Source organism: Balaenoptera ricei, chromosome 17 (assembly GCF_028023285.1).
Source record: "Balaenoptera ricei isolate mBalRic1 chromosome 17, mBalRic1.hap2, whole genome shotgun sequence".
NCBI classification, from domain to species: domain Eukaryota; kingdom Metazoa; phylum Chordata; class Mammalia; order Artiodactyla; family Balaenopteridae; genus Balaenoptera; species Balaenoptera ricei.
In genome coordinates, this window is record NC_082655.1 from 53,404,667 (window position 1) to 53,430,435 (window position 25,769).

The window sequence follows — 25,769 nt, forward strand, 5'->3', positions numbered from 1 at the left end:
TTTCTTGGTATGCACTCCTGACGCTGCGGTATTGAGCGTAAAAAAGGAAAATGGCTTGTGGCCAGTTTCGTTCCAGGTGCCTGCTCTGGATCTAAGAGCCCCTGGTTGTTCCCCAGAAGAAGGACGTGCTGCCCTGAGGGGGAAGTCTGTATCTCCAAAGAACGGCCCATAAGGCATGCTGATGCATAGATAGTGGTGCATAGATAGTGGTGCATAGATAGTGGCGCATAGATAGTGATGCATAGATAGTGATGCATAGATAGTGGCGCATAGATAATGGCGCATAGATAGTGGCGCATAGATAGTGGCGACAGAATTATGTGGAAATACAAGGTTTGCTGATTTGTTGTCTGGTATTCGTTCCGTACTAAACCTATATATACATTCATGCTCTTTGAATAAACTAGCCTTGCAACCATCAGTTGTCTTGGCCCTTCTGACCCCATACTGGTGCTTTTCAGTTCCTTACCCCTCACCGCCAGGAACTTCTAGCTTTCTGCAGCCGGTCTGCGGCAACTCATGAAGAAACAAGAAAGGCACAGAGGAAAAAGAAGATATGAAGACACAAGAAGAAAAGAACATGTAACTGGAGTCTTGCATCTGCAAACCAAGAAATTCTGTGGATTGCCAGAAATCACCCGAATTTGGATGAGATGAGGAAGAATTCTCACCTAGAGATGTCGGAGATTGTATGGCCTTGCTGAGATCTTGATTTTGAACTTCTAGCCTCCAGAACAATAAGACAATAAATTTCTGTTGTTTTAAGACACCTTGTTTTTGGCAGCCCTGATAAACAAATACAGTTTGTATTCCCTAGTGTGCAGCCACTGTATTCTCTACTAGGTGGGTTTAGTAGTCAGCTAATGACTGATTAGAGATTCCCATAAATGCTTGGGACCAATAAGCCTTCCAGTCTTTGCTAAGGAACTCTCTGTGTGGGTTGAGGCACTCCTTTTATGCTCAGGCAAATTACTAGACTAACTTACGCTTCATTTCCGGTTTTCACAGGGCCTCATTGTCAGCCAGAGGTGAGAGCTTGGAGCCCTGTTAGATCTTTCCTGGGCATTTATACAGCCCTGAATGTGCACATGGCCTTCTAGATATTTAAGAATATATCAGCTATTTCCAAAGGCCCTTCTGGACATCTCCTATTTTAGGCTGGATTTTTTTCTCCCCTAAACTGGCATTGCTGCCTTAGGCTGTTGCTGTGTTCAACAACTGTAGTTGATTGCTTGAGTTAAATACTCTGCTGAGAGGGATTTTTTCCGAGCCCTGCATATGGGGTTTTTCAAGGAGCCAAGAGATAGGTCCAGTAAGAAGAATGCTCTGGAGATGGTGCTCTTGGAGGAGCTCCTGGTTTGCCCCTTTTCAGTGGCTGCAACACTGCTCATTTTTACAGCTACAATATGTCAGGGCTGCTGGTTTTCAAGACTAGTTTGGAGCTAGGGGAAGGAGGATGGGAATAGGGCAAATTTAAAAATCCACAAACTCAGCTATTCTAATGGAAGTTCAGAAGTTTTTCTTGAATAAATTCTCCCTAGATTGAGGCAGGTCTTGGGTTAGTTTCTAAAGTACAGAAAAAGATGATTTTGACAAAATTTTCAGTATTTTGTTGCTTTCATGGAAGAGCAAACATATGGGGATCCTCAATCTGACATTACTTACATTTTAAATCAGGGCTACAAAAAGTAGAATTAGACATTAAGAACATGGAGTAACACAGGATTGGAGGCTTATGAATTGGACAAGTTCCTTTACCTCTGTAAGCCTCTTTTTGCATATCTGTACAACTGAGGTAATGATATACACTCAACAAGACTGACACTGTTAGGTCTGCCTTCATGACAGATCTTCTCTTACGAGGGCAATTATAGAAAAAGAAAAATAATGATAAACAGGAAAAACACTGTAAACCCTTCAGGGTGGCATCTCGCTATAAAATTTAGTCTTTCGAAATGTCTCTTCTCTACTGTTCCCAATCTTCTGTTTCTTAAGTCATGTGTGACAAGACATGGGCATGGCAGTTTCTCATTTAGCTTTCCAGAGTTTCTGTCTAAGGACTGAGCTCACCTACATGCTATGTGGAAGATAATTCTCTGGGCACTGGAGGTGTTATGCCAGTGAACCTAATATTGGATGACTTACACATTCTCCCCTTTGATGGAGTAGCTCCACATAGAATCTTCAAGAATACCCCCCTTAAAGTAGGAGTCCTGTTTCAAAGAGTGTTTCCCCTGAGCTTGGAGAATCTCTGATAGTCCTGAGAAAGCCAGAAATGTGGGTTGATATTCCAGCCCAAGTTTCTTGTTTTACACTCTTATTTTTCAGTGTCACAGACATACTTGAATACTATTAAACTCCAGGGATGCATGAAATGGTATAGCCTTTTGCTCCTTGTATCAATTAGAGCAGCAGAACCACTGGGAAATTTTATCTACATCTACATCTATTTCTATATCTATGTGTAGATCTATCTATATCTATTTATCTTTATTTCTTTATCTGAATCTCTATTTCTATCTCTATCTATAAAAACTAAAAGGATTTTCTTATTATAGAGATTTGACTTTATGTAATTGCGGGAGCTGATTAAGTAGTCTCTATTAAGGCTGTTGTCTTCAAGTCTGCTGCTGGGAAGTTGAAGTTTAGGTCATCCAGAAGGGGTGATGCATGTAAAAGTGAAGGAAAACAAGAACAAGCTGGAGGCTACAAAGATGAACTGAAATCTGCCAGTTTTTATTACCACTAACCTTGATGGTGTGGACATCTTGCAGAAGTTGGGGCCCTTCTTGGTGGAACTAAACACATACCAAACCCAGAAGCTGAGCAACTGAAGGAGGATCTTGGTGAAGGTGGAAGAGTTACAGGCTTACTGTCTCATGCTAGAGAGGTAAGCCAGCAGATATATGACAATTACAGCAAAGGGGTGGGCCATCATGTATAACACAATGTATATTGTAAAAGAAAAATTGCCCAGAATGCTGGTTACAAATGGCAAGGCAGATTTTATTTGAGCTACTGCCGTAAGGGAAAGAGACTTCAGTCTAGAAATGAACTTGACACCAAATACAGCAAAGACAGCTGGGAATTTATAGCCATGGGCAGAGTGAGGGAGTCAGTGAATGGAGAAGGACTAAGAGGAACTTGATTAGATAGCAAGGGTGTGGGTATTCTTGCTAAACTGTGCTGAGCAGGCCGTGGATGAAGGCTCAAAGGAGCCTGATTAAGTTTGGTCAAGGAGGGGTTCCTTGTCAGTGTGAAATATCAAAGTGACTGCTGCTTCGCTTCTGCTTTCTAAATCTCACACAAGAATCTTCCTTATGGTCCATTCTAACTGAGAAATTTGGGAAATGTAGTTTAGCATAGCCTAATGCGTAATTCATACACTACAAAGCTACCACACTGCTATTTGGGAGCCATAGTTCTTTCTCTAGTCTTATTTTCCTGCTGTGAAATCCAAGGCATGGGTCGTGGATTCACTCACTGTCTCTCCTGAAAGTAGGTAGATGGGAGATTGATTGACAGGACATTGGCTAACTCTGACCCCTGCTTCTACTTTGTCTCCTTTTTTCCATGAGTTAAATTATATTTTACCTTCTTTTAAAATATTTTATTGTGATAAGTACCTAACATGGGATCTATCCTCTTAAATTTTCAGTGTACGTTATTGCTGACTGTAGTTATAATGTTGTACATCCCTAGAGCTTACTCATAGCTCAAATTTTATGACTGTTGATTAACAACTACTCACTTCCCCCTGAACTCAGCCCCTGGTAACCACCATTCCAGTCTTTGACTTTATGAATTTGACTATTTTAGATATCTCATGTAAACAGAATCATGCAATACTTGTCTTTTTGTGTGTGGCTTATTTCACATACTGTATTTCTATTTTAAGGTGAGCTTTCTGGTCTCCTTCCCTCACTCCTAGGTCCTTCTCTCTGGGATAGGAAGGGAGGCATGCTTTCATTTGGGTAGTGAACCCGCTCATGTTTATTGAGATCTGTACAGTATTATTACTGGACTTTCTGGCAGATCAGATGCAATCTGCCAGAAAATAGCCAGTTTACCCACAACCGAAGCAAAAACATAAACAATTTCATTTTCATTTACTCTTAAAGGATAATTTGGAAATAATTTACTTCCGAGGCAGGGGGTGTGCTCCAAGCTTATGAGGCTTTAGAGATGCTCAGGACAACACTTTGCATTGTAGAGTCAACATATATAAGAGCTATTAAGGCTCAGACCTTGCTCAGATGATCAGGATCCTCTTTCCTTCTGTCCATGGGGGTCAGGCGTCATCCTATACTTCCTGTACACATCTTTCTGCATGTGACCCAGGAAACCAGAACGATGGCTGTTTAGGGGACAGGCTTATGTTGCAGGGTCTTTCACTCCTTCACCTTGTTAATTGGTTTCCATGAACTTGATGAAAGGTAAATACTTGGTTTCTTGAGAGCTTGATGGTAAAAAATGGGAGGAAGAAGGAGTAGAGTAAGTGAGAGGATAGTAAGTGAGCTAATTCCTCAGTGTTCATGGGAGGAAGTCAACGGACACTTTCTTAAGTAGAGATATATAAGAATAAAAGTATTTTCATACTGTTTAGAGTTGTGGAAGCAACCACCAAAAAGAACCAAAACCATATATACTTTTAAATGGTTGTTTCCAGAGAAAAGAACTGGGAATATGTTTGGGAAGAAGTGAAATAGAGCAGGAAACCCCGGCTTTTTGCTGTAATATCCTGTCTTATTGAAATCCTTTTTTTCCATCTGAATATATTATTTTGATAATAATTAAAAAAACAAGTCAGACTTAAACCCTTCCAAATAACCTTACATTATTTTACTTGGATGCATCACATATATTTTGTTAATGATTGAACATAGGCTATATTTAACAACGGTGGAAAAAAAGGGCAGCACTCTTTTATTTCAGAGAATCCATGAACATCCTTTCCAGCAACATAGGCAAGAAAATTCAGAAATTATAATTTATATAAATAAAATTTAAAAATTCTTCAATTACAATGGATGCAGAGAGGAAGATACAGCTCAAGAGCGTATTTGGATATTCCTGGGGCACAAGTTTTTTGTTAATATAATTGGAGCAGGCATTTTTGTGGCTCCCAAAGGGGTATTGAAGTACTCTTGCATGAACGTGGGGCTCTCCCTGTGCATCTGGGCTGGTTGTGCCTTATTGCCCATTATGACCTCTCTCTGCTCCGCAGAGATAGGTATAACCTTCTCATGCTGTGGAGCTCACTACTATTGTCTCAAGAGCTGTTTTAGCAACTTGATCTCTTTCCTGAACCTCTGGATAACCTTGTTTCTGGGGCCAGGGCTAGCTGCCAGTCAAGCTCTGCTCCTCGCTGGGTACAGCATCCAGCCTTTTTATCCCAGCTGCTCTGTTCCAAAGCTGCCAAAGAAATATCTGGCACTGGCCATATTGTGGATTGTGGGAATTCTGAATTTTCGTGGTGTGAAAGAGGTGACTTGGCTTCAGATATCCAGCACCGTGCTGAAAATGGCCATACTCGGCCTTATTTCCCTAAGTGGAGTAGTGTTGCTGGTGAGAGGGAGGAAGCAGAATCTAGAACTCCTTCGGTGCTGAGTTTCCAGAAGCCTCCCGGTTTATAGAAGCTGTCTTCCAAGGATATTTTTCATATTCAGGTGGAGGATGTTCTATGTATATAGCAGGTAACCAACAATACCTTGAGAAAAAAAACCTCAAGCCATGACTTATTGCATGCCATGTGAAATGCACATCTTTTATTATATTTTGTGTTTCATTTAAAATAAATGACTCAATCTATTTTTTCTTCCTTATTATTTTCTAAATCAGATCAGGATATGCCAGCTCTGCACTTATCACCTACTCTTTAATTTTTTCCACAGTTATTCCAAAGTATTTATTTTCTTGAATAACTTCTCTTTTTCAGCTTTCTATCCTGGGACCACAGATATGGGACCTCCATGTCAAACTAGTTCTGGGGTTGTGGAAATACTCCCCTTCCATGAAACCGTGAATCCAATAATAATCCAATGCAGACTATGTTTGTGTTATGGGTGGGTGTGACACACTCAGGCTCAAGTATTTTTAAAAAGAATAGAATCAGATATCCTTGACTGCTCTAAGGCTGGACTTAATACTCTTCCCTTCAACGTCAGGACAAAAGTTTTCTCTCCACTTTCCAAGTCAGTCTCTTCCCTTGAACTCTACCTGTATCTTTTCCCTCTCACCTCCTCAGGAAACTTGCACACTTATTTCATGTCTCTCAAAGTCAACCATTTTATCAGTATTTTTCTTTGACATTTAAACATTAAGCAGACGCTCTACTATTGAACAAATTTTTCCTTTAATCTTAGTACCCCCTGTAGTGACTGACGTGTCCATCATTCATTAAATCACTCGATCAGCAGATATTTTTTTAAACACTGACTATTTTTAAAGCCCTGTATTAGGGCCTGAAGATGAGTAAGATGTATTCTTTACCCCAAAGAGGCTTATAGTCTAGTAGAAGTGGCAATACCTACATTTTGGCCTGAATTCTGCCACTTACTAGCTTGGCAAGTATCTTTAACTCTCTGGACTTACTTTTTTTTTCTCCTTCATTTGAAAAATGGGCATTATCGCTTAAAATCACTATAATTCTGTGCCTTATGAGCAAATAATGGCACAATAGTATTTAATAAGTGGCTACAAGGGAAAAATATAATTACTATGGAAATTCAGTGGAAGGTAAAATCACCTTTTGCTGTGTCATCAAGTGGAAAAGATAGCAATTTTCACTGAATCCAAAAAATTCTAGCAGTAGAAAAATCTGAGTGAAGCTGTGGAGACTAGAAGTGTGCAGGTGTGTATAAGACATGGCACACAATCTTGGGTGACAGCAAAAATGCTTTCCACCTGATGGGATTGATAATAGATACGATTGCTAAGCCAAGCACCTAGAGAGAGGTAGAACAAGATGGCATAGGACTGGAGACAGATGACTGGAGAATGCCAACTTTTTATTTTTTTAATTTTTTTTTTTATTTTTTTAATTTTTTTTTAACATCTTGAGAATGCCAACTTTTAAGCAGTAGGTGGAGAAAGAAGATCTGCTGAAGAAGCCAGAGGAAGTTTAGAGAATTATGAAAGAAAATCACCATGTTTCCAAAAGGGGGTGAAATCAACATGGTGAAATGCTTCAGAAATTGAGGAGTGTGAGAACTGATTAGAAAAAATTTTAAGAGGTCATTGGTGAATTTTGAGCATGAGAGGAAATTTGGCTTTGAATTTAAAAGTGAAGTATTGAGAAAAGAAAGCTATAAGAGATTAGTCTTTTATGAGTAAATGGGTCACTGCAATTTGAGAGGCTAGCATAATGAGAAAAATTTTCTTTTTTCTCTCTCTCTCATTTTGTCTCTCTCTCTTTTAAGGATAGAAGAGGTATCTTTGGCGTCTATCTGTGCCAATTTCATCTTGTTCCATTGCCAAAGATGTTTCATTGCTAGATAACTTTGCTGAAAACAGATTAACAAAATTTGCTAACCTATCAATTATTACAGAATTCTTGAAAACCAGCTAGCAGTAAACAAAAGCTGAAGGAATTTCAGTGTATGCAGGGATTGTTAATTTACTTAATAAATTTTAAGTATAAATAACTTCTAAGTAACACTTTTACCAGTAAAATAGTAATTTGTAGGCAGCTGACTTTGCCTACCATAGGAACAGCCATCTTTTAAGTTCAAAACCAAGGATATTCACTACCTGTCTAGCTATTATATTGTATAATATTCCTATCTCCTCTGTAACAATCTAATACATAATGAAAAAGAGCAAAAGGCCCAGAGGAAAGTACAGGTAATCCTAAAAGTAGCCCTTTTGCTTGCCCAAAAGCTTTAACTAATAACCGTAGGTCATTAATAACTTAATAAGTGCTAGGCATTTGATTGGAATTTTATTGTCTCTGTATTTTCCATTTCCCCAATATACAGGTAAGGAAATTGAAACCTTGACAGTCAATAAATTGTCCAGAAGCCCATAAATAGTTAAGTGGCTCAGGCTGCATTTAAATGAGAGCTTTCTAATTCTTTACTCATCAAGTACTTAATCAGCTCATATTTGTGTATGCCATGGGCATTACATTCAACCTTTGGGCAGATGCAGATGGAAGGAATCTGACATTTGTCAAAGGACAAATATTTATTAGTCAGAGGGATTTAGCTTTAAGTAACAAAAACCCACACACATTAGCTTAAACAAGCAAAGGGGAACTTGCTGGAAGGATAATGTTGTATTTCAAGGAAGACCTGAGCAACCAGTCTTCAGGAACAACAGGAATTAGGGAAGCTCTAGAACTTAAAAACTAGAGTTATTAGCTGGATTTTTGTGCTGTCATTACGTGCTTTTTTCCTGATTCAGTTTTGTTGACATATGGTTCAAATTCTTGCAAGAAATCTTCTCGTGTACTGGCAATGATTGGCTTCCAGTGAGTCAGAGGTCTGTGCTTGGTCCTATTACCTATTACCAGGGCACAGAGTCACATTGTGTACACATAGCTATAATGTTCAATACTTTATGTCAGGGATAATTCTCAGAGAACTGAGACTGGGGAAAATGGTGTCACAAATGGGACAATATTTGAGAATAAGACTATCCTGGAAGATCATTATATATGATGCTAAATCACAACGTCTTTTCTGCACTTAATATTGGCATAAAGGGAAGGTAAAGAGACTACAGGGAGAGAGTATTTATGACGGACTCTTTTACTCTTTTCACAAATGCTATGAGAATGTATAATAGGACAATTTTGTTAGCCTAGGAGGTTTTTAGCTCCTATTTTCCCAGAAGAAGTTATGATTCCTGAAGGAAGGGTAAGTGTCAACTAGGCAACTAGAAAAGGAAAGAACATTCCACGTGAAAGAATGGGCTGAGGGCAACAAGGAGCACGACACTTTTGAGAAACTGAAAGAAGACCAGTGTGCCTGTAACACGGATAGCAAAGGGGATCATCAACTTGTCATATACTATATTCTCACAGCCCTTTCTCCCTTTTCACATGGACGCTTACCACAGTCACTATTTTAACTTTTCTTCAGGTGATTATTGAATTAATCATAGGTCCTCCTCTTAATGTTGAGCTTCATGCTTGTTTTTGCTCACCACTGTATTCCCACTACTCAAACTCAGTACCTAGTACCTAACAAAGGAGACTGAAGACACAGGTAGACTCCAAACCTACAGGGTCTTATGGGCTAAGCCTTCATTTTCATTCTTGTGCATTTCTTCAGAAATTTTACCATCTATGGGGGAAATGAAGATATTAACCTCCTTTTTTTTCATTTAGCACCAAGCTCTGAAGGGAGGGGTGTGTGTAGCAGTTCCCACTCTGTGCGTGCGTGCATGTGTGATGGTGGTGGTGGCTGGGGAGGATAGGAAGAGTCCAGCCCAACACTTGATACATGGAGCAATTTTAAAGATTAATTTAAGGCATAAGTTTTACAAGTTGTGATTTTGCTCTTTTGCGTGTTATAGGGGAGCTGAAGAAACCCAGGAAGACAGTTCTAAAATGCATATTTACTGCATTCCCTCTGGTGACTATTGTTTATTTTCTGGTTAACATCTCCTACCTGACTGTTCTGACACCCAAGGAAATTCTCTCTTCAGGTTTGTATGTAAATAACTAAGACAATAAATAATAATAAGGACAGTTCTGGTCCTTTTAGCATATGTAAGTATGATTTTACCAGTTGAGACTGCTGTTTGCTTTTCATTATTTTATAGAGAGTCAATTTGTAATTTTTGAAAATAACAGAGGGGCCAAAGAGCATGATTTGGCTTAGAAATGAGTTTCGCATTTGATCATGGTAATGTGTTTTCTGATAATATGGAAAAGTACGTATAATGATGGCGTATGGTGCAGACTGGGTTCAAAATGTTAGTATTCCTTTCATGATCTCTTCTCACCAGAGTGACACTGTGTAATCAGTGCTTATAATATATATAATACATATATTATATCTACTAAAAATTTCACAACATGAATTTTCCAAATGTTCTTCTAGGTGACATAAAGAATGATAAACTTGAAATGTAGGACATTAACAATTAAAAGAATAGATGCTAATGGTCAAGTGATATACATAGTTAATATGATTAATATGTAATATAATGTTGTTATTTAGCATAAATAACTCTAAAATTTATGGTGGCAAAGGGCCCTGAACATATTGGAAATTTGACTAAAAGATAACTATTTTAGGGCCCTAGTTGTAGAATAAAAAATGAAAGAATAGGAAAATCTTAAGGAAATAAACATATATTTAAAAATGAGTAACAGGTTCAAGGAATAAAAGGAAATTTGGAAAGAAATGAGGAAGAGGAAATATGAAAGACCAGCAATTTACTCAAACCAGCATTAAACGTTGAGTTATCAGCCAGTACTTTTGGGACTAATGTCTTTTGTGTAGCTATTACTGTTTTGGTAAATCTTTGGGGCACTGGAAATAAATCTAAGGGAGGTTTAATATAAAAGTCCTAACACACTTTGCCTCAATTCTTGTGTTACTGCCATGTAGGAAGCTGCCATATGCATGGTATCAGTGTTGATTCACAGTGGTCTAGCTCTGTTAGGGAGCTGTACACTAGAGATAGTCAAGATTCTGAGTATTTGTGGGAACAAACCAATTGCTAAATTGGACAAAAACAAGTAATGATTTATTAACAACTTTGATTATGTAGAAAATAAATTTATGAAGCTAGGTACAGGTGTGGTCAGGGCTGTTGGTCAGCTGGCTCAGCTGTAATGGCTCACTGAAGCTGGCATCTGTTTTGGCCAGTGCTCTGGCCATACTCGTTGTTAAAAATGATGACTATCTCTTCTGGTGTGTCATAATAGTTGCAGCATTTTTGTGGGCGGTATAGTAGTTTTGGCATGTATGGAAGACACATGAAGTGTTTTGACTATAATTGATACAACTCTTTTAGACATATCACCCTTAGATCTTGTTTAAATTCTGAAATAATATTTTTGATTTCAAATATCTACCTTTTATTGTATTATGAACTTACATTAAGGAAATAATCAGAGCTATACATGAAAAATGTATGTACAGGGACAATCATCATAGCATTACCTATGAGAGCAAAAAATTAAAGACAACCAAAATATCCAATAAATTTAAAATAAATAAATAATTTATAGAAATTTATATAATAGACCATCCTGAGATTTTTCAAAGATCATATTTTTGAAGAATACTTAAAGTAAAAAGGCTGTTTATAATGTAATAATGAGAGCAAAGGCAGGATCTATATTACAATATAAAACAGAAAGTACCAGTAACTAATTAATAATGACCTGTTGGAATGATATTGAGGGTGATTTTTGTTTATTCTTTACTAAATTTTCCAAATTTTCTTTAATGAATGGCAAATTTTATATAGTAGGAGAAAAAATTATAAACAAAAGAAATAGATTCCTAAATTAAGGAATTTTAAGGATTAAGGAGTGAATGTTTTCAAACAAATGGGTATATTTAAAAGACATGAAAAGCTACAAAGGGATATAGAGCATCTAGGATGTGTGTGTTTTTCTTAGAAGAAAAAATAGTAAGTTCTAGAGCACAGTGGGGGAAGCCTGTCCCTCTAGAATGAGGTTTGTGGAAATGTCATAGTGAGGAGCACAGGTTCCTGGTTTTTTCAGCCTGAAGATTTCAAAGTTCCTGAAAGCCCTGCTAACACACTATTGACAGGGGTGCTCCCACTTGGTGTTCTTGAGGGTTCCGTGTTGTATTTGAAGCTAGAGACTATTGGCATAGGAAAAGATAATCCAAAAGAGTAAGTATATTGTCTGGGAGCAGAGGCTAAGAAGGTTTCTTTGACCAGAAGCAGCCTGCAGATAGCTGGTCAACCAGGCATGATTAAGTACTTTGAGAGGAAACTGAAAATGTTAGAATCACTAACTAGAAAATTGGTACAATCATTTTTGCAGAGTAATTTTGTAATACCTAGCTTATTTTAAAAAGTATATACCTTTTGACTCACAAATCCCACTTCTAAGAATTTACTCTCAGAGGAGAAGTGCACCAACACCTGAGGACACAAGTGTGTTCATTAAAGAACATTTTTAATTAGTAAAAAATTGAAAACAACCTAAAAATCCACCAATATGGAAATAGTAAAGAATTTAAGTTGCAGTTATATAATGGAATATTGAAAAATTTTAAAGATAATTAGATGGATGTATATGTACTAATATGATCAAGATGTATTGGAAGGTGAAAAAAGCAAGATTAACCGTGCAGGTGCACACACATACACACACACACACACACAAATACATATATGTACACATATACATACCTCTCACAGATGCTTATATATGCATAGAAAATTTATGAAAGAGTATCAAAAAAGATGTTAACAGTAGTTACTTCTGGGGTGTGTGAATGAAGGATTGGCAAAGAAAGGGACACTTACTTTTTACTTTATGTGTTTCAGAGCTATTTATTTTACTTTTTATCAAAAACATATATAATATAATTTTTTAAAGAAAACAAATGACATAAGGAAAGGAATGAAAAAGAAAAAAAAATCACTTGTAAGATAGAGATAAAGATTATGCAGCAGAGCTGAACTAGAACCTCCCCTAATTATAACAAACCAGGTTTGTAAAGGATGGAAAATCAAAGGAGAACAAGGGCTTCACTACTGGAAAGAAGTATTTCTGAAATGTGTCTGAAAATGGAAAATGTGTGGAGGTATGACTTTTCAGGAGGAATTACCAACAATACCTTATTTAAAATGAATATTAAGTGAGGCAGGAGACATTTTAAAACAAGACCCAATATTATAGAATAGCATTAAAGAGAATAGTGAAAAGAGCACTTGAGGCTATTTGAAAGGGCTTTAGAAAATAGACTTTAAAGAACAGGAACCACTGATGATATTTCAATTTCATCATATTGAAAATATTTTACTGTTTGTTATAAGCCAGTATGTTGACGTGTTGGAGGCTCCCCTGGAAAACAACTTTGCCATAACCCTGGAGGACCCCTACCCCCAGGGACACAAGATCGTGTTGCACTCTTTCCACTGAAAAACTGAGAATTTTTTTTTCTGAGTCTGAATGATCTATCCTAGTTTATATATCCTACATAATATGAATTGGATTCAGATAGGTTCTCATAGATAGTGGATAATTGTTTTCACTGATGCCTTTTATATCTACTGACTTATACTGAATTAGCGTTCATAAGATCTCTTCACCTTTAAGTAAAAAAGTCACAATATTAGTTAAAGATTGGTCAATACCAAGGTTTCTCAATCTTAGCACTAGACATTTTGGACCATATCATTTTTTGTTGTTTTGTCCCATGCATTGTAGGATATTTAGCAGCATCCTTGGCCTCTACCCACTAGTTGCCAGCAGTAACCTCCTACCTCCTCAGTTGTGACAACCAAAGATGTCTCCAGACTTTGTCAAATGACCCCTGAGGAGCAAAACCACCTCCCCTGAGAGACCCCTGGTCTATAGTTTAGGCTCGTGCCCAAATGTCATAAGTATTTTAATCTGTGTGTAATTTATTTTCCCTGTCTACATGGTTTATTTTTATTTCTGTTAAGTATTTCAAATTGCACCATGATATGGGAACTTTGCGAGTCTCATTCCTGTGTCAGCAGCATTGCACCGTGATTTTTTTCACTCTGACTATAATTATCAGCACTCTGTAAACTAGTTTTAGTTTAAGCACTCACTCAATCATCCATTCAACAAAATCAATTTATTTCACAAGTATCATTGAAAATTTACTCTACGTCTGTCACTGAATGAAGTACTAGTTTTATAGAAAGGAAATGATCTTTGCCCTCAAGAAGTGAAATTCCTCTTCTATTGGGGAATACACATACAATAATAACTGGTTTGACAGAGCTAAAATGGACACATGCATAAGGAAATAAAGAGTGAAATTAAATGAAATTCAAATTTTTAATGACTTTTTAAATGTCTTGCTTTTATTTAAAAATAATTTTTAAAGTTTTATCATTCTCTTTTTGAATATATTTTCTTGTGTTCTGGTTTTTCTGCAGATGCTGTGGCTATCACATGGACTGATAAGAGTTATCCCCTCATTAACATGGGTTATTCCTTTTGGTATTTCTGCCTCATTATTTAGCAACCTTCTGATTAACGTATTTGAATCATCAAGAGTAATATACATTGCAGGCCAAGAGGGCCAGCTGCCTTTGTTATTTAACATGCTTAATATTTACTCCTCTACATTTTTTTTTTTATTTATTCATTTATTTATTTATTCATTCATTCATGGCTGTGTTAGGTCTTCGTTTCTGTGCGAGGGCTTTCTCTAGTTGCGGCAAGTGGGGGCCACTCTTCATCGAGGTGCGTGGGCCTCTCACTATCGCGGCCTCTCTTGTTGCGGAGCACAAGCTCCAGACGCGCAGACTCAGTAATTGTGGCTCACGGGCCTAGTTGCTCCGCGGCATGTGGGATCTTCCCAGACCAGGGCTCGAACCCGTGTCCCCTGCATTGACAGGCAGATTCTCAACCACTGAGCCACCAGGGAAGCCCTACTCCTCTACATTTATATCTGTGCTACTACTTGTCATTATGGCGTCCATTGCGGTTGTCTTGAAAAACCTAATTGATTTGATAAACTATCTTTATATTGTAGTTTCTATTTGGTCTGCTTTATCAATGACAGGAATACTAAAACTGAGATACCAAAAGCCCAATCTACCTCGACCTTATAAGGTAAAAGTGAGTTTTCTAATATTTTCTGTGTGAAATCAAAGATACTGGGTGTAAATATATTGGAAGACTATATTCAGAATGTCTACATGTAAATCTTTTTATTACTAACAAATTGTGAAGCATGTACAGATAATTTGGTCTTAGATTTAATTTTGATTTTTATTGGGTAGATTTTACTCAATATAAAATCTCCCAGGTTCTGTTCAGTTTATTAGAGAGAAGGATAGTCCTCTGGACTGTCAGACAAATCATTATGAGTCTTTTCAGCAGAGATTACTTTGTTTACTTCTGTAACTAGCTACCACTGCATACCAGTATCTTCCACAGTCAGGGTCAGATTTAGCAGGTGAGAAATAAGAAGAGGCAAGTGCTGCTGTGGGGTCACAAGTTATAACATCTCCTGTCCTGAAACGTCAGCTTAACTTGATCACCAACAAATTCCATCCTTTCAATTCTACTTACATTTAAACTTACTTTCAGTCTGGATGAAGAAGGGTTTCACAGGAGTGCTCTTTAATCATAGAAAAGGAAAGAAGAAAAAACTGGACAGCGTAAGGAAACTATTGGAGAAAGGTGGCTTGATGCTTTGATGATCAGAATAGTAAAATAGTCTTGGTTGGCTCAGCATCATGTTAAAAGCTTTGCTTGGATTATCAAAATTATTTCTCTCAGTAATACAGAAGATGGATACTAGTGTTATGCCCATTTTACAGATCAGGAAATAGGTCTATAAAAGTTGTCACTTGCCCAAGGTCACACAGCATGGAGTGGAGCCAAGATTCAAATCTAGGCAGTCTCTTTAGGATGTTTGTCTCTCACTAAGTACAAAATATAAGAAAGAACTCTGGGAGGAAGCAATGTTTTAATCATCAGCTTTGGTTGACTTACAACCATCTTTTCTTTTCAGTTCCTTCTACTTCCATCCAACCATCCCCTAATTATATCAATTATTAAGAAGCCACTATGATTTGAGTACCTTGCTAGGTATTCTGGGTGCAGAAAGGAATAAGACTTGGCTTCTGCATTCAGGCAGACTATAATCTATCTAGACAGTCAGATGAACCAAAACCATAGTATGATCATTGCTACATGGTGACCTCCAGAGTATGCTCAGAGAGTACATAGGGAAGGGGAATCTTCTTGTTTTTTAACCACTGATCCTCAGTGTCTTCAGACCTAAAATGGGAATAAATAATGCTTACCTCCTAAGAATGTGGGATGTATTAAACGAGCTAAGGCATGCAAACAATACAGAGCCACATTGATAGTTATTATTATTTATATTATTATTTGATATTCATTTGCATCAAAAAGGAAGGCAAGGGTAACCATAACGTAAGTGGTTGAAATTTGTCTCTAATGCCCACATGAATGCTCTTCTCTCCTCTCTCAGTTTTTGGATAACTGATAGTAAGCTCTGAGATGATAGGTTATCTTTCTCAGGGGTATTTTACCCATTAAAAGGAGCTTCTTAATGATTTAAACCTCAAATGAGTGACCCTCTAATTAAAGGGTTTAATAAATTGTGACTAGCTGTGTTATACTTTGGAGGTATAGATTCATATCTATCTCTTAAATACATTGCAAAAGTGACTGCCTACTGAATTTTCTCCCTAGGTGAGGTAATGTTTGGTGCAAAACACTTGCAATCCTAACACAAAGCAAGTGCCAAGGATAGGGATTCAAGGTTTTTGGCAAAAACAGAAACCAAAAATATCCACAAAAAATAAGGAGAATTGTTTTGGCCAAAGTATTTATTTTTATTTGTTTTGTTTTTAATATACTGAGCCTACAAAGCCATAATATTTACCTGTCAATATCTACTTGAGTAACAGAGGGTCTGAGGATACTCTGTGTTATTGACGTGAATTTCCTACTGCCTTGAGATATTTTTCTGGGAAAATTGTTTTGACTTCCTTTGGGCCTTAGGAACTCCCTCTTAAAGAACTCATGCCTTCTAGACCAGAAGATGTTTATCCTACTGGCAAGTGGTCATGATTATTTTCACTCATGAACAGTCAAATGCTAGATGTTCATTCCCTACAGCCAACACCCTAACAATATGAATTTTCAGCATCTTAAATAGTAAGCCAGATTTATCTAAACTCATGGATAATTTAGCCCATTTTCTATCAGTAACTTATATCTTATTTTTTGTTTATGTAAATAGGTAAGTACCTTAAATGGGTTTTCATATCTAATTTTTAAAAAAAATTTTGCTCTTTTCAGGTGTTTTTGCCATTTCTATTGGCAGCAATAGCCATCAGCCTGCGCTTGGTTTTGATACCTTTGGTGAAGTCTCCACATATGTATTATATCTATGTGTGTCTCTTTATTCTCAGTGGACTTCTGTTTTATATACCTTTAATATATTTTAAATTGAGGTTGCTTTCGTTTGCGAAGATGACGTGTTATTTACAATTGCTGTTTAATATTTGCATCCCTGAAGTGTCTGATGAACAGATGTCAGAAGTAGAAGTAGGAACTGTGAAAAAAAAAAATAGCCTTCTAAAAACACACCAAGTTCCAAATAAAGATTAAGCACATAATGGAACATTAATGATAAAGTACCTATGGTAACTTTCTTTCTCAAATGAGATAATATATACAGAAGTACACAAGACAGTACCTATCTTTAAAAATCACACAGAAATTGTTATGTGTAATGAAAGCTCTGTTGTTTTGCAAAAAGCTTAAGTCTTGGTTTGCATTGATATATTGATGATGTCTCTCCCACTCTTCCATTTTTTCTGCACCCCACCCCTTCTTTACTGAAGTTGTGGTTGTCTTGTAATAAAAGTTAACAATTAAAAATAAAAAAGCATGGGAGTTCCCTGGTGGTCTAGTGGTTAGAATTCAGTGTTTTCACTGCTGTGGCAGGCGTTCAATCCCTGGTCAGGGAACTGAGATCCCACAAGTGGTGCTGTGTGGCCAAAAATAAAAAATAAAAAATAAAAATAAAATAAAATAAATAAATAAATAAAATAAAATAAAATAAAAAACCATTCTCTTCAACTTTCCTGAGTTCTTCTTTTGGTGCTGATTTGAATATAAAAAACAAACCCATTTGGAGAGGGGGCGGAGTCAAGATGGCAGAGTAAGAGGATGTGGAGTTCACGTCTCCTCACAAGTACACAAGAATGCATCAGAGCAATACTTGCAGAGCACCTACTGAGTGCTAGTGAGGGACCTCAGACACCGATGGGGACTGGAGGAATCTCTGTGCAACTGGGTATGACGTGGGAGGGAAGGAGGGGGGAAGAAAAGTGGAGGCGGGACAGGACTGGTGCCCCTGAAGGGGGGCTAGGGAAGAAAAGAGATTCCCACACTCAGAGGGCCCCACTCATGGTGAGGGGATCAGTGGGGACAGAGAGGGACCTTCAGGGGATTGGGGGATCAGAGGGGAATGTGGCAGCTGGTCTGTGGAGGGCGGGACAGAGTGGGACCTATGTGTATGGTCTGTATCGCAGCACTGTGCACCCCAGCCTGAGTTGTGTGTCTCCTGGTGGAGAGAAGGGCTGGGTGCCGGAGAGTGAGGTTTGGAGGGTGGACCTGGGGAGGGGATGGCTGTTGGCGGTGGGGAGGCAGCCTGGGGCAGCAAGAGGGAAGGGCTTCACAGCTGGGAAGGTTGGCAGAGGAAGACCGGGCCACCAGGGAAGTGGGGCACCATTGTTAAGTGATGAACAAAGGGCAGGGCTGCCATTGCAGTGCCCTTCCCCACCTGCTGGCCTGGCCTCCTTGGGCAGTGGGCACACCTGAGTGGGCTCGCCCACCCCTCAAGTCAGGGTCTCCTCCACCCACTCGGGCCCCAGTGAGCCTGCTAGTGTCCCGGGTCTGAGCCCTGCCCTGCCAGGGCCTCCTCTGGCTGCATGGGTCCCAGTGGGCCTGAGCACTGGCCCCCCAAAGCCTGCAAGGACCAGGCGGGTTCTGGCAGCCCATGCACCACCCCAACAAAGATTCCTCTGGACGTGTGTGTCCTGGGCCTGAGCACTGCACCCCTCAAAGCCTCCGAGGGCTGCACAGGCCCCAGGCCTGTGTCCCACCCCCACCAAAGCCTCCTCTGGCTGCGTGGGTACAGGCGGGAAGCCTGTGTCCCAGTTGGCCTGTGTGGGCACATGTGCTCTGGGCCAGCTTCAGGAGCAGATGCTGGTGAAAAGAACACACGCAAAGGTGGGGCTGACACAATGGGTTCAGAGACCTACCTAAAGGTCCTGGAGGGCCTCCTGGGGAAGTGTGGGTTTCACGGAGCTCACCATGGGGGCAAGGGCACTGATGGAAGAGGCACCATGGAATCCTTACTTTTATTTTTAAAAATTTTAAATTTATTATTTATTTATTGATTGATGTGTTTTGTTGTTTCATTTTTATTTTTTCTAACATATTTTTTATTTTTCTAATTTTATTTTACTTTTTTTCCTTTGTTATTATTCTGCTCTTTTTTGTTTGTTTAGTTTTTGTTTTCTGTTTGTTTGTTCTTTTGATATTTTTGTGTTGTTTTGTTTCATACTGTTTTTATTTTGTTTTGTTTTTGTCTTTTTTAAAATTTCTTTTATTTTTTTATTTCTGTTTTTGTCATTTTTGTGTGTTTGTCTTTTGATCTCTTAGCTTTTCTTTTAGCTTGTCCTTTTGGTTTTGTTTTATTTTTTGTTTTCTGTTTAGTTAGTTTTGTTTTTATTATTGGTTTTGGTTTTTGGGCTGTCTTGTTTGTTTGGGTGTCTTCTGATTTTTTAATTTCCTTGTGGGTTTTTGTTGTTGTTGTTGTTTGCTTGTTGGATTGTTTTTTGTTTGCTTGGATTTGTTTTTGTTGCTTGTCTTGGGTTTTATTTGTCTGTTTTCTTTCCTTTTTTTGTTTGTGTGTTTGTGTTTGTTTGTTCAGTTTTGCTTTATTATTTGCCTTGGGCTTTGTCTTTTTTTTTTTTTTTGGCCATGTGGCTTCTGGGGTCTTGGTGTCCAGGCTGGGGGTCTGACCTGAGCCCCTGTGGTGGGAACACCAAGTCCAAGACACTGGGCTAACAGAGAACTGCAGGCCCCAGGGAATATTAATCAGTGTGAACTCTCCCAAAGCTCCTCATCTCATCTTGGAACCAAGACCTGGCTTCACCCAACTGCCTGAAAACTCCAGTGCTGGATGCCTCAAGCCAAACAACCAGCAAGACAAGAACACATCCCTACCCATCAAAAAAAATGAGATGACAGAAAAATACATTAAACATGAAGGAGCAAGGTAAAAACCTATAAGACCAAATAAATGAAGAGGAAATAGGCAATCTACCTGAAAAAGAATTCAGAGTAATGATAGTAAAGGTGACCCAAAATCTTGGAAATAGAATGGAGGCATGAATCGAGAAAATACAAGAAATGTTTAACAAGGACCGAGAAGAACTAAAGAATAAACAAAAAGTGATGAACAACAAAATAATTGAAATGAAAAATACACTAGAAGGAAACACTAGCAGAATAACTGAGGCAGAAGAATGAATAAGAGAGCTGGAAGATAGAATGGTGGAAATAACTGCCATGGAGTGAGTAAAGAAAAAAGAATGAAAAGAAATGAGGACAGTCTCAGAGACCACTGGGACAATGTTAAACACACCAACATTCAAATTGTAGGGGTCCCAGAAGAAGAGAAAGAGAAAGTGTCTGAGAAAATATTTGAAGAGATTATAGTGGAAAACTTCCCTAACATGGGAAAGGAAATAGCCACTCAAGTGCAAGAAGCACAGAGAGTCCCATACAGGATAAACCAAAGGAGAAACACACAGAGATGCATATTAATCAAACTAACAAAAATTAAATTCAAAGAAAAAATATTAAAAGCAGCAAGGGAAAAGTAACAAATAACATACAAGGGAATCCCTGTAAAGTTATCAGCTAATTTTTCAGCAGAACCTCTGCAGGCCACAAGGGAGTGGCAGGATGTACTTAAAATGATAAAAGGGAAAAACCTACAACGAAAATTATTCTACCCAGAAAGGATATCATTCAGATTTGATGGAGAAATCAAAAGCTTTACAGACAAGCAAAAGCTAAGAGAATTCAGCACCACCAAACCAGCTTTACAGCAAATGCTAAAGGAACTTCTCTAGGCAGGAAACACAAGAGAAGAAGAAGACCTACACAAACAAAACCAAAACAATTAAGAAAATGGTAATAGGAACATACATATTGATAATTACCTTAAGTGTAAATGGATTAAATGCTCCAACAAAAAGACACAGACTAGCTGAATGGATACAAAAACAAGATCCATATATATGCTGTCTACAAGAGACCCTCTCAGACCTAAGGACACCTACAGACTGAAAGTGAGGGGATGGAAAAAGATATTCCATGCAAATGGAAATCAAAAGAAAGCTGGAGTAGCTATACTCATATCAGATAAAGTAGACTTTAAAATAAAGAATGTTACAAGAGACAAGGAAGGACACTACATAATGATCAAGGGATCAGTCCAAGAAGAAGATATAACAATTATAAATATATATGCACCCAACATAGGAGCACCTCAATACATAAGGCAAATGCTAATAGTTATAAAATGGAAAATTGACAGTAGCAAATAATAGTGAGGGACTTTAACACCCCACTTACACCAATGGAGAAATCATTTAGACAAAATTAATAAGGAAACACAACATTTAAAAGATGCAATAGACCAGATAGACTTAACTGATATTTTTAGGACGTTCTGTATGAAAGCAGCAGAATACAATTTCTTCTTAAGTGCACACAGAACATTCTCTAGGATAGATCACATCTTGGGTCACAAATCAAGTCTTGGTAAATTTAAGAAAACTGAAATATTATCAAGCATCTTTTCCAACAACAATATTATGAGATTAGAAATGAATTACAGGAAAAAAACTGTAAAAAACACAAATACATGGAGGTTAAACAATATGCTACTAAATAGCAAGAGATCACTGAACATATCAAAGAGGAAATCAAAAAATACATAGAAACAAATGACAATGAAAACATGATGACTAAAAACCTATGGGATGCAGCAAAAGCAGTTCTAAGAGGGAAGTTTATAGCAATATAATCTCACCTCAAGAAACAATAAAAATCTCAAATAAGCAATCTAACCTTACACCTAAAGCAACTAGAGAAAGAAGAACAAACAAACCCCAAAGTTAGTAGAAGGAAAGAAATCATAAAAATCAGAGCAGAAATAAATGAAATAGAAATGAAGAAAACAATAGCAAAGATCATTAAAATTAAAAGCTGGTTATTTGAGAAGATAAACAAAATTGATAAACTTTTAGCCAGACTCATCAGGAAAAAAAGGGAGAAGACTCAAATCAATAAAATTAGAAACAAAAAAGGAGAAGTAGCAACTGACACTGTAGAAGTACAAAGGCTCATAAGAGACTACTACAAGCAACTTTATGCCAATAAAATGGACAACCTGGATGAAATGGACAAATTCTTAGACAAGCACAACCTTCTGAGACTGAATCATGGAGAAATATGAGATATGAACAGACTGATTACAAGTAATGTAATTGAAACTGTGACTAAAAATCTTCTAACAATCAAAAGTCCAGGACCAGATGGCTTCACAGGAGAATTCTACGAAACATTTAGAGAAGAGCTAACACCCAACCTTCTCAAACTCTTCCAAAGAGTGTAGAGGAAGGAACACTCCCAAGCTCATTTGATGAGGTCACCATCACCCTGATACCAAAACCAGACAGAGATATCACACACACAAAAAATTACAGACCAATATCCCTGATGAACATAGATGCAAAATCCTCAACAAAATACTAGCAAACAGAATCCAACAGCATATTAAAAGGATCATACACCATGATCAAGAGAGATTTATCCCAGGAATGCAAGGATTCACCAATATATGCAAATCAATCAATGTGATACGCCACGTTAACAAACTGAAAAATAAAAACCATATGACAATCTCAATAGATGCAGAAAAAGCTTTCAACAAAATTCAACACCCATTTATGATAAAAAATTCTCCAGAAAGTGGGCATAGAGGGAACGTACCTCAACATAATAAAGGCCATATATGACAAACCCACAGCCAACATCATTCTCAATGGTGAAAAATTGAAAGCATTTCCTCTAAGATCAGGAATAGGACAAGGATACCCACTCTCACCACTATTATTCAACATAGTTTTGCAAGTCCTAGCCCCAGCAATCAGAGAAGAAAAAGAAATAAAAGGAATACAAATTGGAAAAGAAGAAGTAAAACTGTCACTGTTTGCAGATGACATGATACTATACATAGAAAATCCTAAAGATGCCACCAGAAAACTACTGGTGCTAATCAGTGAATTTTGTAAAGTTGCAGGATACAAAATTAATGTACAGAAATCTCTTGCATTCCTATACACTAACAACGAAAGATCTGAAAAAGAAATTAAGGAAACAATCTCATTTACCATTGCAACAAAAAGATTAAAATATCTAGGAATAAACCTACCTAAGGAGGCAAAAAACCTGTATTCAGAAAACTATAAGATACTGATGAAAGAAATCAAAGATGACACAAAAAGATGGAGAGATATACCATGTTCTTGGATTGGAAGAACCAACATTGTGAAGATGACTATACTACCTAAAGCAATCTACAGATTCAGTGCAATCCCTATCAAATTACTAATGGCATTTTTCACAGAACTAGAACAAAATATTTTACAATTTGTATGGAAACACAAAAGACCCTGAATAGCCAAAGCAATCTTGAGAAAGAAAAATGGAGCTGGAGGAATCAGGCTCCCTGACATCAGACTGTACTACAAAGCTACAGTAATCAAGACAGTATGGTACCAGTGCAAAAACAGAAATATAGATCAATGGAACAGGATAGAAAGCCCAGAGATAAACCCACGTACCTATGGTCGCCTAATCTATGACAAAGGAGGCAAGAATATACAATGGAGAAAAGACAGTCTCTTCAATAAGTGGTGCTGAGAAAACTGGACAGCTACATTGAAAACAATGAAATTGGAACACTCCCTAACACCATACACAAAAATAAACTCAAAATATATTGAAGACCTAAATGTAAGACTGCACACTATAACACTTTTGGAAGAAAACATAGGCAGAACACACTTTGTCATAAATCACAGCAAGATCTTTTTTGACCCACCTCCTAGAGTAATGAGAATAAAAACAAAAATAAACAAATGGGACCTAATTAAACTTAAAAGCTTTTGCACAGCAAAGGAAACCATAAACAAGATGAAAAGACAACCCTAAGAATGGGAAAAAATATTTGCAAACGAAGCAACTGACAGTCAATTAATCTCCAAAATATACAAACAGCTCATGCAGCTCAATATAAAAAAAAAAACCAAACAACCCAATCAAAAAATGGGCAGGAGATCTAAATAGACATTTCTTCAAAGAAAACATACAGATGGCCAAGAGGCACAGAGAAGATGCTCAACATTACTAATTATAGAGAAATGCAAATCAAAACTACAATGAGGTTTCACTTCACACCGGTCTGAATGGCCATCATCAAAAAATCTACAAACATTAAGTGCTGATGAGGGTGTGGAGAAAAGGGGACCCTCTTATATTGTTGGTGGGAATGTAAATTGATACAGCCACTATGGAGAATAGTATGGAGGTTCCTTAAAAAATTAAAAATAGAACTAACATATGACCCAGCAATCCCACTCCTGGGCATATACCTAGAGAAAACCATAATTTGAAAAGATACATGCACCCCAATGTTCATTACAGTACTATTTACAATAGCCAAGACATGGAAGTGACCTAAACTTCCATCAACAGAGGAATGGATAAAGAAGATGTGGCACATAGATACAATGGAATGTTACTTTGCCATAAAAAGGAATGAAATTGTGCCATTTGCAGAGACATGGGTGGACCTAGAGACTGTCATACAGAGTGAAGTAAGTCAAAAAGAGAAAAACAAATATCGTATATTAATGCATATATGTGCGTTCTAGAAAAATGGTACAGGTGAACCTATTTGCAGAGCAGAAATAGAGACACAGACATAGAGAACATACTTATGGACACAAAAGGAGGAAGGGTGGGGTGGGATGAATTGGGAGATTGGAATTGACATATATGCAGTACTATGTATAAAATAGATAAGTAATGAGAACCTACTGTATAGCACAGGGAACTCTACTCAGTGCTCTGTGGTGACCTAAATGGAAAGGAAATCCAAAAAGAGGGAATATATGTATACATGTAGCAGATTCACTTTGCTGTACAGCAGAAATGAACACAACATTGTAAAGCAACTATACTCCAATTAAAAAAAAAATACCATTTGTCTTACTAGATTTCTCTGCTAGAAGTATTTTTTCAACTTAAAAGTCGTTTTAGAAGCATGAATTTTTAGGTTATTTTCCTTTGTGCTCCTTTCTCTAAATTCTGAAGTGTCTTAGAGGGACAAATTTACTATGTCTTTATTTGATTAAAATCTGACTTATCTACAACTTTGTAGTTATGTGTATAAAGTGTAAGAGATGGCTAAGCGGATAGTATCCCGATAGTGGCACCCATCCAGTATCATTCAATATAAAAAATTCCTCTACTCAGCTTATTTTTAAAGGATTTGGATTTGGAGTTGTCCTTTCAGAAAGACAGAGGCAATGTGGGAAGATGTTCTTGACCTTTGTTAGTCAACTCTGCTCCCCATCTCCTTTCATCCCTCAAAGACGGTGGCCACAAATGTCAAAGGACTTGTTAAGTATGAAGAGCTATCCCTTGGTGTGATGAATAATTTTATGTGTCAATCTGCCTGGCCACAGTGCCCAGATATTTGGTCAAACATCATTTTGGATGTTTCTGGGAGGGTGTTTTCTGGATGACATTAATATTTAGATTAGTGGACTCTGAGTAAAGCAGATCACTCTCCATAATGTGGGTGGACCTCATCCAATCAATTGAAGACTTTAATAGGAAGACTGACTTCCTCTGGTCAGGAAGGAATTCTGTCAGCAGAGGGTCTTTGGACTTGAACTGCAACATCAGCTCTCCAGGC

The 25,769-nt window shown here is 37.6% G+C and overlaps 1 protein-coding gene across 1 annotated transcript; it reads left to right on the forward strand.

Moving 5' to 3' along the window:
• The first annotated feature begins 5,026 nt into the window (after nt 1-5,026).
• SLC7A13 (solute carrier family 7 member 13) lies at nt 5,027-17,302 on the forward strand. Its single transcript, XM_059901723.1, is given in 8 exon segments — nt 5,027-5,090; nt 5,093-5,591; nt 5,593-5,696; nt 9,523-9,654; nt 14,080-14,105; nt 14,107-14,270; nt 14,590-14,761; nt 16,991-17,302. Coding segments are annotated over 8 exon segments (1,473 nt in total).
• The last annotated feature ends 8,467 nt before the right edge of the window (nt 17,303-25,769 follow it).